Raw genomic sequence first — 12,517 nt, forward strand, 5'->3', positions numbered from 1 at the left:
GTAAACAAGCCCCAGATAAAGCAGTTCTTCGCCCTGGCTGGAGAGAGGCAGCAGAGCCAGGGTGTGCAATTCCTTTCCCTTAGGTGCTTCAAATCTGCTGCAGAGCAGCTTGCTGCAGGGAGGTGAGGGAGATGACAAGTTTGCTGTTAATTTAGTAGATACCCCACAAGTGGAAGCAGCCACAACAAGCTAAACACTTGATGCCACCCCACAAATCCCTTTCTTCCAGGTCAGGTCTTTTTCTCCACTTGCCTGGTCCCCAAACAATACTTAGTGATGGGGACGTAAATTGTTTACTCATAAATTTGTTAGCTCATCCTCATCCACAAGAGATTTATTTATACTGCATCTTTTGACCCCAGTTTCCCACTGCCCACACCCTCCTCCCATACATTTCCCCTGCCACCCTTCTCCCAGCAGGCTCAAAATGCCAGTCCCCCTCCCTCAGCTCCTTGACCAGCAACCCAGCCCCAGCCCCTTCCCCAGCAGCCTCAGGGCTGGCTGGGCAAGTCAGAGCCCACACTATACCCCACCACCTTGTGTGCACACCATTGCTCACCCCCTCCCACCAGCATTAATGGGGGTCAGCCAGAACACGACACCTGGGCCACCCCCCAGACCCTTGCTGGCCCTGTTCTTGAGGCCACAGGCTTCACCAGTCTCTCCCACTTCGCGGCCGAGCGCTAATGAGAAAAACCTGGTCAAATGGGAGGCTTGGCTCTTCATCTTTCCCTCCCCCTCCCTATTTCAATGTGGCCACCACACCATCCCAGCACTGAAAGCCTTAAGATGGGCTATGGTCTTGCTATATGCCTGCTTAGTGCCTTTTTATAAGCAGAAAGCTGAATCTTTAATAGAGTATAAAAAAAAGCTTTGTGATATTTCATAGAAAAAAACCCCCTTTGGCTAAGGGCACCAAGCACCATAGGATTTTGTCTCATAATGTTGGGTTCTTAAGAGCAAATAGTGGGGGACTAGGTTGGTTTACTCTCAACTGGAGTATCAGAAAAGTATGGTGTAAGAAGAAGGAGATGTGGTAGATCCCAGGAATGCTCAGATCAATTATTCCATAAAAATTAAACACCGAGTGGAAGACATTGATGGAGAACTTGACAAAAATAATGAATTGTTTCAACGAATGACCATGAGTATGATTCTGGGTACAATGAACTATTCATAATTTAAAAATTTTTGCTGGGGCTAGGAAAAATGACACCAGCAAAACATTTGATAGTCAACAGGATACTGCAGTAAATTAGAACCATTTTATGACATTTCAAATATTGGAAATTTGAACAAAGATGGGAAAAAAAAGCTGCATTTTCCTAGTGTGGCAAGTTGAAAAGTGTTACACAGGAAGACATCATTTGGGAAAAAAAAAAAAAAATCAAGTCGGGCTGATTAAAGAACTCAGATTTTGTTTTGCTAATGTGTTATTTGCTATATTTATGCAGTATGAAAAACATGGCCTGACCAAACTCAAACTGCCCAGAGCTTAGATGGACAACAAACTCTCTTTTAACTAATTACAGAAAAAGAAAGCAAGCGCAGTTTAGCATCCTGTCTTTTGCTGGAGCTCATAAGCTGTTACAGGATGAAGGGTGCCACTTATGGCTTGCACATCTTTTCCAGTCATTAACTGCTGGCTGACTTGTTTGTCCGAGTTGTTTTTTCCCCACCAACCCTCTCTTAAACCATCCAACTATCCAGAGGAGCATTTGGTACACTCCCAAATCCCTCACAGCTCAGTCTGAATTTTTCTTCTTTCCATAACAAAGCAAGAGCTTGCAACTTTGAATTTATGACAAGAAGCCTCTACTTTTTGTACAAGAACGATCTGAATGGTTTGTTACCTCCTTGCTCTGTTTAGAATAATGGGCTTGGCCTCATTAAAGCCAGAGTTGGCATGCAGGTAACAGTGTCCATAATCCCATCAACCAGGAGAAATTACTTTCTGGATACTATCACTCAGTTTTGTTTGTTTGTTTGTTTGTTACAAAAGAAGGCAAATTCAGTGATCAGCAAGGGCGTATTTTCTGTGTCCTCTAAATGGGGCAGCTTTGTGTGTCCTTTAAATATTATTTGCTCATTCCAGTATAGGTATTGTACTATACAAAAAAACCCAGGTTTGTTACTAAATTGCAAGGTTTATTTTGAGAATGCAATTAGTATGTAATATCTTGGAAGATGAACAGCTATTGTAAATACAAAATAAAGGCTCAAGCACCATAGCTCTTCTGTTCCTGTATTTGTTTTACAAGAAAAGACACACCACACTAAACTGCATAACTTCCATAAAAGATGCTATAACTAATTTAGAAAGACAATGCCTCAACAAATTAGCATTTCAGATCGACAGACGTGTGCATGCATGATCATAAGAATTCAAAACAGGGGCCCAGAGAGCCCTGTAACATGAAGTGCTCTTGATCCCCTTTTGGCTGCACTTTGAACCACAAGCACACCTGTTTTGTCATGCTGCCCTGTGTTCAGCTCCTCTGCCTCAGCTCTGCACTAATTTTTTCTATCAGTTGTGTGAGTGTTAGTAAGCCTTGTCAGCTCATTTACATCAGCAGACACTAATACAATAGGAAATGAACATATTGATTTCACTCAGATCCCTGGGCAGCTGCCAGTTACCAACAAATCTCTGTTGAGTTTGGAAACAGCAATGCTCTTGACTGCAAAATTACTTTTTTCCTGCTGCTGCCCTCCCCATGCTCACATCTGATCAATACATCATTCTGGTTCACATACACATCTTCCTCCGGAGGCTCTGAATCAACTAAGCACAATTGCAAGCTCAAAGAAAATGGTGGCATTTATTTTTTATGTTGCAAACTAATTCTACACGTCCCCTCTCTCAGGATTCATGGAAAAGTTGGCTCTTACTCAAAGGTCCTATAAAACTGAGGTAAAGTACAAAATTGGAAAGGTAGCACTAGTAGAAATGACAGAAGATGAACATCATTGCATATCACACCCTAAAGAACACATGGGAATATGCTGAAACAAGACAAAGGTGAGTTTCCTAGTGGCAAGGAATTTAATGCTAATATCTATCAGAACTAATGTGTGTCCCATGGCTTTTACACTCAGCAGTTACAGTACGAATCGGCTCCATTTCACTGTAACTGCTCCAAAATCAAATATTTATTATGGATATACACATAGAATGAAATAGCTAAAAAGTTGTTTCTACCCTGACCGAGGCTAGACCAAGCAGAGGCAATTATCAATTTTTTTGAGATAAGCTCCATAAATTATCTTTTGGTTTGTCACTAAACCTTTGAATTTCATTTTTACTAACATCATTTAGATACACGGTGGCTTTTGCCCATCTATACAATGAAATTTCTGGATAAGGCTCTACCATCTCATCTCCCATCTTCCAATAGGAAGGAGCGGGGGAGAGTAAAACCTATCACTAATGCTTAAGCTTCCTGGAGCAGGCTGGCTACAAGCATAGCTAGGATAACAATTTGTACCCTCCTTCAACCACGCATAATACAGTCTTTATTCAGGAAATAGCAAAGTCGTTTCACACCATGCCAAAGGTCAGCTTCTGCTGTATTAATAGCTGCTCTGGGAGGATCAGTGGTGTGCTATCCTACATTTTTTCCAGGGCCTGGGTATGCAATTTCCTACAATCTGCAGGCAATTTCCCACCAATTTTCTTGGGGAGCTAATAGGCTGTGACAGGAGATGGAGCTAGCAAGCAGCAGGCGGCTTCAGAAAAGACAAATTGCATCTCTGCCACCTAACTGGGCAATCTAGAAAGACAGAGTTTATAGCTTTGTAGTGTTATTGGGCCCCATGCTAACAGCAAATCATTCAAGCTGCTGTCTGAATTTCATATTCTTTTCCTTCTGAATTTGTTATCACCATATATCACTTTGTAGCATTTTTTCTACAAACGACAGTTAAACACAGATCACGTATGATTACTAGTTTAACTGCCTTTTAACTAGACCAGCCTTGCTAAATGATATTCACACTCAGAAACAGAGAAACACACAGTCTCACTGTCAAACACAGTGACATTTTTGATTATTTTCATACTTGTCAAGGTACAAAGCAGACGCCTACAGAAAGGGATTGATTTGTAAGCTAAATTCATATGGATCACACAGTGCAAATTATGGGAACATTTAGAAAAGCCACTATAGTGTACATACCTATTGTGATAAGAAAGTCTCACTGATCATATATAGTACAAAATGAAAGCATAAAAAAGCGCCATATATGACTGTTAAGTTCTCCCTCTACACTAGTAGTGCTTGAAACCTAAAAAGTTAAACTGAACAGTCTACGGTCTGTTCAAAACCATCCATACAACCATTTACCATACAGATTTTAAATCATTTAAAGTTAGTAAAACTAGTAAAGCTCTAAGAATGTATCACCATCCCCACTTTAATAGAAATTAACTGATTTAAAGCTGCTAACCCTCACCTAGATATAAAAAAATTAATGAATTAAAGAAAATTATTCAAAGGCACATAACACTAGCAACTATTGCAAGTTATATCTGTCACTGTACTTCCCCTTAATATTACAGCAAACCCAGGGGATAAATACTGTAAACACATTCTATTACAGAACCCTGTATATCTGTATGTTTTTCTTCAAAATATAGAAGAACAAATTTCTGAAGGCATGGAGATTATTAAAAACAACCAACAATATTAATGAAATTATTATAGTTAGCAAAATTTGCAAGGTTAGTATTTTCCCCTTCCCCCCAATAAGAATAAATTAGGTAGAATAAAAACAATCCCATCTAAATTATTGCTGTCCACTGGGAGACAAAATTAGTACTGAGATGTATAAAATTTTACTATAATTCAACCCTAAGGATTTTTTTAATTACTCAGTAATGGAAAAATGTAAAATTACAGTGAACAAAGTGTTGAAATATTCTAACATGCATTTTGAAACTCTCACATTTAAACCACTTGTCATTAATATCCCCATTTCATATTTGTGGTTTTTAATAAGTTACAGCTAGATAAAATACTCAAGAACCAGGCAGAATTATAAATAGAGTACCAGGTCAATAACTTGCACTCAACAAAGAAGAGTGTCTACATAAACAAATAAAAAGGCTATGAAAACCATTCAAAACCAGAAGTACTTCCTTAAACAGATTCACTGATAAAAACACAAAAGAGTATCAGGACTTAAGAATCTTGAATTTAACAAATGAAAATTAATGATTTCTCTATACAAGTCTATCAACTTCTTGAAGTACACATTCAAAAACTCAATTGTATCATAGATTAGCAAATATTCACTCAACTGCTGTCAGAAATACACATCTCACATAATTAACAATCAGAAAGACAGAGAAAGGTAGAAGCACTATGTATGTGTAACGCATTAAAACATCTCTAGAGGACTAATACATATTCAGGAGGAAACACAGGGAAGCACAGTAGTAAAGTGGTCCCTGTATGAAAAGGAAACTTATTTCAAGAAGTAAATTTAATGTAGCCACAAAAGTTGAATGACTCCAAAGTTTGTTGCATGCATGGCATGCTAAGCAAATACCAAACTGACATTAAGGTCATTTACATACTTAACAGCAGTGTTTGGCTGATTAATCAACAATCAAAAATATTCTGAATTTGCAAAGCCATCAGATTGCATATTTACTTGAAACACAATTAAGAAAATACTCAGGTCCAACTGCAAAAAATAATAATAGCTGATTACTTTTTAAGAGTAAAGGGAAGTTTCATTGCTCTCCAAAATATCTTGCTACAGCAAACCACAAAACAAGAGTTATTAGCTTATCATAATTGCAGTTTTTAAAGTAATGGGGTAATCCACTGTGGATTGCTGTAAGGAAGTGGGACAAATACTGTGAAATGAACAGATGGATTTTATTTTAAACAAATTAGGCTCACTACCAGAAAAGTAACAAGTGATTTCTAAGTTTCCCAATGCTATGGGTTAACTTCTATTTATGATCCTTTAATTCTGCTTTTTTAAGCTACCATTAAAATTGGTCCTTGAAGGAAAACTAGCATTTATTATTTGCAGTTACAGGCTAACATCTCAATTTTTTATGCTAATGACAGAATATACAAAAGGGATAATGATAACAGTATGTTTGATTAATTAATCTCTAAACTACATGTTATCTTTACCTCTAAGTCGTTCTTGGCAGAAAACAGATAGAGACGAGGTTCAAGAGATACTACACCTTTGTACTGTGAACACAGCAAAGGCAATCCTTGCCAAACTCTACGCAACAGCAACTGTCTAGTGCTCCTTGCAGCATCTCTTCTATGAATCAACATAACCTTACTGTAGACAAAATTATATGTGAAATTTCAGGAGAGGAAAGATCTCAAAATTTAAGTTTTACCTCAGAAGCCACAACAGAGTTCTTCTATGGCAAGTGAACTACACTGACTAGCAATTCCACAAACAATAGAAGTATGAGTATGGAACAATGACGCTATCTTATCTCTGGGTGCTTGCTTCAGAGTAAGGGAAATGATTACAACATACACTGGCTGATATTATGATATTATCTATGCAGCTATCCACTAAAAGATTCAGTCATATTTTCCTGTAGTCTACATATCACCAACAGACTTGTTAGCAACAAAATTCGTACTAATACATAAACCAGAAAGGGCACAGCCTGTTGTTCAGCTTCTGGGAGTGAACTGTGGGTCCTGGCAAAAAGTAATATGGGGGGGGGGGGGGGGGGGGGGGGGGGAAGAAAAAACAACAAAACTGCTCAAAAATTGTAACTAAAACTGGCACCATACCACCAATTTTTTGGCATTTAGTTTTCTGAGAATAGAACTTTAGCTCCAGGGAAACACAAATCCAACTCTCTCAAGAATTAATATATTGTAGAAGAAATAGGTTCTTTTGTTTTGAGATATAGCATCTTTTAGAACATTCTGCCCTCTAAAAACAATTATTCATTCATTCTTATTTCCCTTTGTGTTTTCTTGTATTTTATTTGTAGTTTTTTTAAAGATATGCAAGAAAAAATGAAATAATTCAGCACAAAAAAGCAAAAAACCCTCTACACCCATGTGCTTAAAGTGTGTTCAAAGCAGTTTTGGTGGTTTAGAAAAATGTTTAAATCAGTGTCTGAGCTCTCCTATATAGTTGAACAGAAATTCTGAGTAAACTTCTCAGAAATGTCAGTAAACTAGACCCACAGGGCAGATTTTTAAAGCACCCAGTTCCTATATGTCTAGTTTCCCTAGCAAAATCTACCATGCTGCACTAAGCACTTAAGCTGCAATGGGACATCTGGGAGCATGTAGCTGAAAATGGGATTATCAATTGCTGGAAAGCTGATCTTGAGCTACAAAAATATTAGGTAATGGGAAATGTTGAGAACTGGCTGTGATTTAACTCTCTTTCCTCTTAGGATTAGAGGACTGCTTATGGATGTCAAAGAAATGCCCACTTCCAGTTCCAGTACACAGCGCTGGTGTCCTTGAATTACTACACAGAAACATCTGAACAACTTCAGAGAAATAGAAGTCAGTGAAATTGCATACTGAAATCTCATTGCAGGTGAATTGTGTAGATTACATGTTAGATTACCACTAATATGTGTGTAATGTTTCCATTCTCCCTCATCCCTCCGTGTATTCCCTGCCATGAACCCTTTCTTTCATTCTGGTGTTCATCAGGTCCTACTGTGAGCTGCTTCATCTTTCCCACTCCATGATGAAAGACCTCTCTCTGGCAGGATGTCATGACTCAAGTCCTGTACAGACCTACATTCTCACATTCTTTCTATGCACTTATGGCAGGAAAAAAAAAAAAAAAATCCTTCAAAGATACAACACAGTTGGAGCCAGTCCAGCTTCTCCAGTGAAGTGGCGTAAGGGGTAAATATTTTATCAGTAGTGCGAAATCTGAATTCGGTACTCTTCTTTATCCTGAAAACATTAAAATCCACCTTTCTTAATCAACAGAATGGTGGAACTTCCCCACTGACTCAAAATTGCACGAATATAATAGAAAATATGAAGAGCTACTCTAACTAGATTACATGATCCCACAGGCTCGTAAGTGGGGTAGTCTTTCTACAAAAAAACAAAACAATCACCAAAAAAAAATCAGTTTGTCATTTTGTGTTTAAATTATTAAGTTACTTAGGCATTTCCAAAATTCTACCTGCATCATCAGTACAAAGATGTGACAGAAAAATAATGGTCAATTGTTTATACACAGAAGTATGTGTGGGACTAGATGACAGATTCTACTTTGGTGTTTATATTAAAAAATAACACTATTATTTTAACATTCTATGAACTTCATATTCATTTGGTGCTCCCTCTTCCCTTTAAAAGAACAAAAGCTTTTGAAATGCCAAACGAGTTTAAAGGAATTAATGGGGATGAAAATTCTCTCTCAAGGACCAGCGGCTTGTGGGTTGATGTGAGGAACTACCTTTGCTTGGAACTATAATCAAAAGAGGTATGCTGACACACTGAAAAATGCATTGTATGGAATAATATAATGATTTTCTGCACAACTGATTTATAAAAGGTTATGCCTAGTGCACATATTCAAAACACACATATTAGAGCTGGCAAAGGATTTTGTTCAGTTGAGTTGATATTACCACAAATCTCCTCTTCATCAGTTATTGTTTGCACTGACATCCAATATGTTATTTGTAAGAACTCCCTGCTTCTATCTGGCACTAGTGTTTGCCAGAGTGGCATTCAGACATCTCTGAATACTGAGGGCCACCCAGCAAGCAAAGACTGTCCCAGAAAGGGGCTAATCAAAGGAATCTTTTAGGATTGTAATTAAATTGACAAAAACATATTAATTACCTACACTATAGTTACTGCTGTACCTCTTTTTTCCATGTGTTTTTCCCTGTGCCCTTCTGTTACTGCTGGTCTGGGTTGATCTGTTTCTTCATTCAATATCCATTTCTACCCACTACTTTATACAGGGCTGTAAGAACTTACAGAACTTTTAAGCTCTACAAGTTTTAAATCTTGTAAGCAGTAATGTAGGCAGACACGCCAAGATTTCACCAAATGTATCTTTTCATTAAAAGCTACATCTGCTGGTGGAATAGGCTCTACTGTTTGACAGATGAAAAAAAAATGTTTCATGAAGTGTAAGTAAAACCTGAAACAGAAAATTGAGAGGACTATTGTATGATGTGTCCCCACGTTTTCCAACCCAAAGCTTAAAGTAGGTCTGATTGGGGAAAAAAAAGAAGTAATTTCTTAATTACAACCAAAAAACATATGGTACAAATACGATTAAATTCTTTCACATGCATAAATAACATCCAATTCTGTAATTGCTCTGACTCATTGTGCATTCTAGAAGCTAACAAGAACAGACAACATATTTCATTATTTTCTTGACACTATGGTTTTGAACCTTCTGACTGCCAAGAATGTGGTCTTACTAACAACCACTATGTCACAACTTAGAGCAGATCCACTATATACATGTGTATATTTTTTTTAAAGTTACATGTATTTGTTAGAGTACTTGCATTCCTTGTTTCCTCTGATATCAACTTTTAAGAAAGGCAAAAGAACACCTATAAAATATATGCAAGGTGATAGTGGTTTGGAAGAAATCCAAATAATGCTAACTATATCAGATCTGCCAGTGCTGCTGAACAAACTCAGTGATCATTGTCAGAGTCAGATGTTTGGAAAAATTTCAGTATGAAAACAGGGTCAGCATAAAAATAAGTAACCCATTACATATTATTTTTTTAAACTTACCGTTGAAAATGGCATAGCACATCACAGTATTTCAATGTGGCAAATATAATTATTTCTTTGTAAAGTCTGATGATTCTGCTTTTTGCTTCACTATGTGTGAACATGACCACCACATAAGCGGATCTGTCATTTTCATACAGATGATTATTCACAACACAGCAATAGACAGATATAGATATATATGGATAGAACACTAATTTTAAATGTCTAGGAGACCAGATAATCCTGACTGGTTAACATTTTACATTCCAAATGCAAAATTACTGCATTAAGGCTATTACAGTTCTAGATGCTATAAAATGGTTTCAGTAGAACGGTCATGTAAATTGAAAAGAAAACTGATGTCTCTTCAGACTGGAAATTGAGAGAAAATTTGCCCCCAGGTGAGAAATTCCCTATCCAGTCAATGCATCTGTCAGTCAAACTTGTTTCTTCCTAGCTACTTGTCTTTGAAAGAGCAGGGGTATAGGTCACTGTCAAATGCTAGCAAAATGAGAAAGTATCTCTTCACAGATGAGTCTTAACCTGTCTGTCAGTTTCTGAACAAATAATCTGTATTATTTGTTTAAAGATATTCTCCTGTCCATCTGTCCTCTCCACTAGCAACAGAAATTCTAATTAAATTACAGAATGTAGGAAATGTATGTCCCTCACTGGTACAATAACTAGGTTTGTCTGGCACACAGTGGTACAACTAGTTAATCTGAAAAAACAGAATAAAATGTACACATTCTCTCCTCATCCATTTCTCTTGAGTACACCAAGACAACTTGATTTGAAGATGCATAGCTTTGGTAACTGGCTGCTTAGCATGACTCTCCACAGATATCACACACTGAAGCAACAGTGGAAGGGACTCAAAGATTGCTCAGTATGAATATATAGAGCCTACAGGCCTGTGTGACATGGGACACTCAGGAAAATTAATTCTAATTAATTTGTCCAGTGGATTAGTTAAAAATCAAAATATTCCTTTGTCAATATTCTCACAAGAAATTAAGAAGTGAGTTTAACTTAGTTTAGGTTAATTCACTTCACTTGCAGCTCTGCAAGTATTTAACATTGTTTAAGTGATCCCCCTGTAAAGCTCACACTTTTGGTAATTTAAGTAAATTTACCTGAGTATCTAAGTATAGACAAGACATTAAAAGGAAATGGTCATTAACTACCACTTCTCTGTAAAACAGAAGGATGCAACTTATATAGCTTTGTTTAATCACAGACATCCTCACTTAATGAACAAAGGCTCTGATATACTTAGTTGAAATGCAGTCTTGTATGAATTCTGTTCAGCTAGGGGAGAAAGGAGAGGGAAGTCACCTCTTCTTCTAGAGAAATGACCAAATGAGTTATGATCAGGCATGTATTACTGTATCTGCCAAAGAACATATACATGGGACATCAGAATAAACTTAAAATAAACTGCACAACTTTATGAAATGTTCAATTTTTATATTTACACTATAATTAGTACAAAATTGCCTTTTAAGTTTTCTGTAGCACAAGACAGTATCTACTGGACTTGATACCCTAATATGTCAAAACAACTACTTTGAAGTATGATAAAGGAATCTAGGAAGAGTTATAAAGAATAAGACACCATTTTCAAACTATACATAGTGTTTGTTTTGCTTCTAAAAAGGTACTTATATCCCCAAAGGTTTTTAATTTTAAATAAGCAAGGTGGGCAGGGAGTGGGCAGGGGGGAAGACTGGTTGTTGGTACTAAAGCCTTTACTGTAATAAACTAAATATATTTACAATTTATACAAATGTTTGACCTTCAACAAAAAATACAAAAACATATCACAAGATGCAAAACCAGGAAACAAGTTCATCTGAGACACCACTGCTCTACACAGGACAGAATGCAACTTGAACTGCAAGGAACAGAAAGGTATTTATCCCCCATATTCAGGCAATGAGAACAATTTGCATGAGGTCACAAAGAAAGAAAAAAATAAAAGGCTCCAACATTCTTCAGTAGACTCAGCTTTTAAAAACTATGTCAAAAACCTAGGCCACATCTGTCCATCTTTCCACTGTGTTCCGTTTGGTCCATGTAGCCAATATTTAGTTGCTGGATGTTGCCTTCTATTTTGAAAAATCGGAGTAGTTTCATGGCAAGGTCTGGAACCTCAATACTTTTGTTCCTTTTTAAAAGGCAAAACTTTTCTACTTCTACCATTAAGAACAATTTTGGCCCAGTTCAACTTCTAAAAGTTATATCCCCATCATATTTTTCAGTAGATAACTTCATAGACTGTAGCCTTTTTGTCTCCAGAGCCAGTGACTATGTACTTATCATCCACAGAGATGTCACAGCTAAGCACTGATGAAGATTCTTTGGACTAGAAGAAAAATAGAAATATATTACATCATTAAAAAAAAAAAGTAAGTCTGTTACCCTCATCTCAGAATCACACTTTGCGTAGATCACATAGATGAAGATATCTGAGTCCACTCAGAGGACTCTGGGTGTTCTAGTTTTTTCTTTTAAAGCATCATCATCCTCACCTGGAAGATACTGGCTCCGTAGGGAGTTCTCCATGCATTAAGTAGGTTATCTTTTCCAGTACTCACAAACCATTTACCTAGGATATAAAACAGAACAACTATAGAAACATATGAAACAAACATCTGACAGATTTGAGTTTTCAACGCACACCTATGAAATCTGTTAACTAATTACCATTATACAAGCTCTCGCCACTAATCAACATTGTACTTTTACTTACAATCAATATGGACACTCACACT

The 12,517-nt window shown here is 37.0% G+C and overlaps 1 protein-coding gene across 3 annotated transcripts in view; it reads right to left on the minus strand.

Annotated features, from left to right (window-relative positions):
• Positions 1 to 2,127: 2,127 nt before the first annotated feature.
• LOC104361302 (transducin-like enhancer protein 1) overlaps positions 2,128 to 12,517 on the minus strand; it is an 82,491-nt gene continuing 72,101 nt past the window's right edge. For all 3 annotated transcript variants that reach the window (XM_032981817.2, XM_032981818.2, XM_032981815.2), the window contains 2 exons: positions 12,275 to 12,351; positions 2,128 to 12,108 (listed from right to left, as the gene is read on the minus strand). In XM_032981817.2, the coding sequence (XP_032837708.2) occupies positions 12,001 to 12,108; positions 12,275 to 12,351 (185 nt within the window). In that variant the 3' untranslated portion in view covers positions 2,128 to 12,000. The remainder of the gene's footprint in view (positions 12,109 to 12,274; positions 12,352 to 12,517) is intronic.

Source organism: Tyto alba, unplaced genomic scaffold, assembly GCF_018691265.1.
Source record: "Tyto alba isolate M040663 unplaced genomic scaffold, T.alba_DEE_v4.0 Super-Scaffold_13, whole genome shotgun sequence".
Taxonomy (NCBI): domain Eukaryota; kingdom Metazoa; phylum Chordata; class Aves; order Strigiformes; family Tytonidae; genus Tyto; species Tyto alba.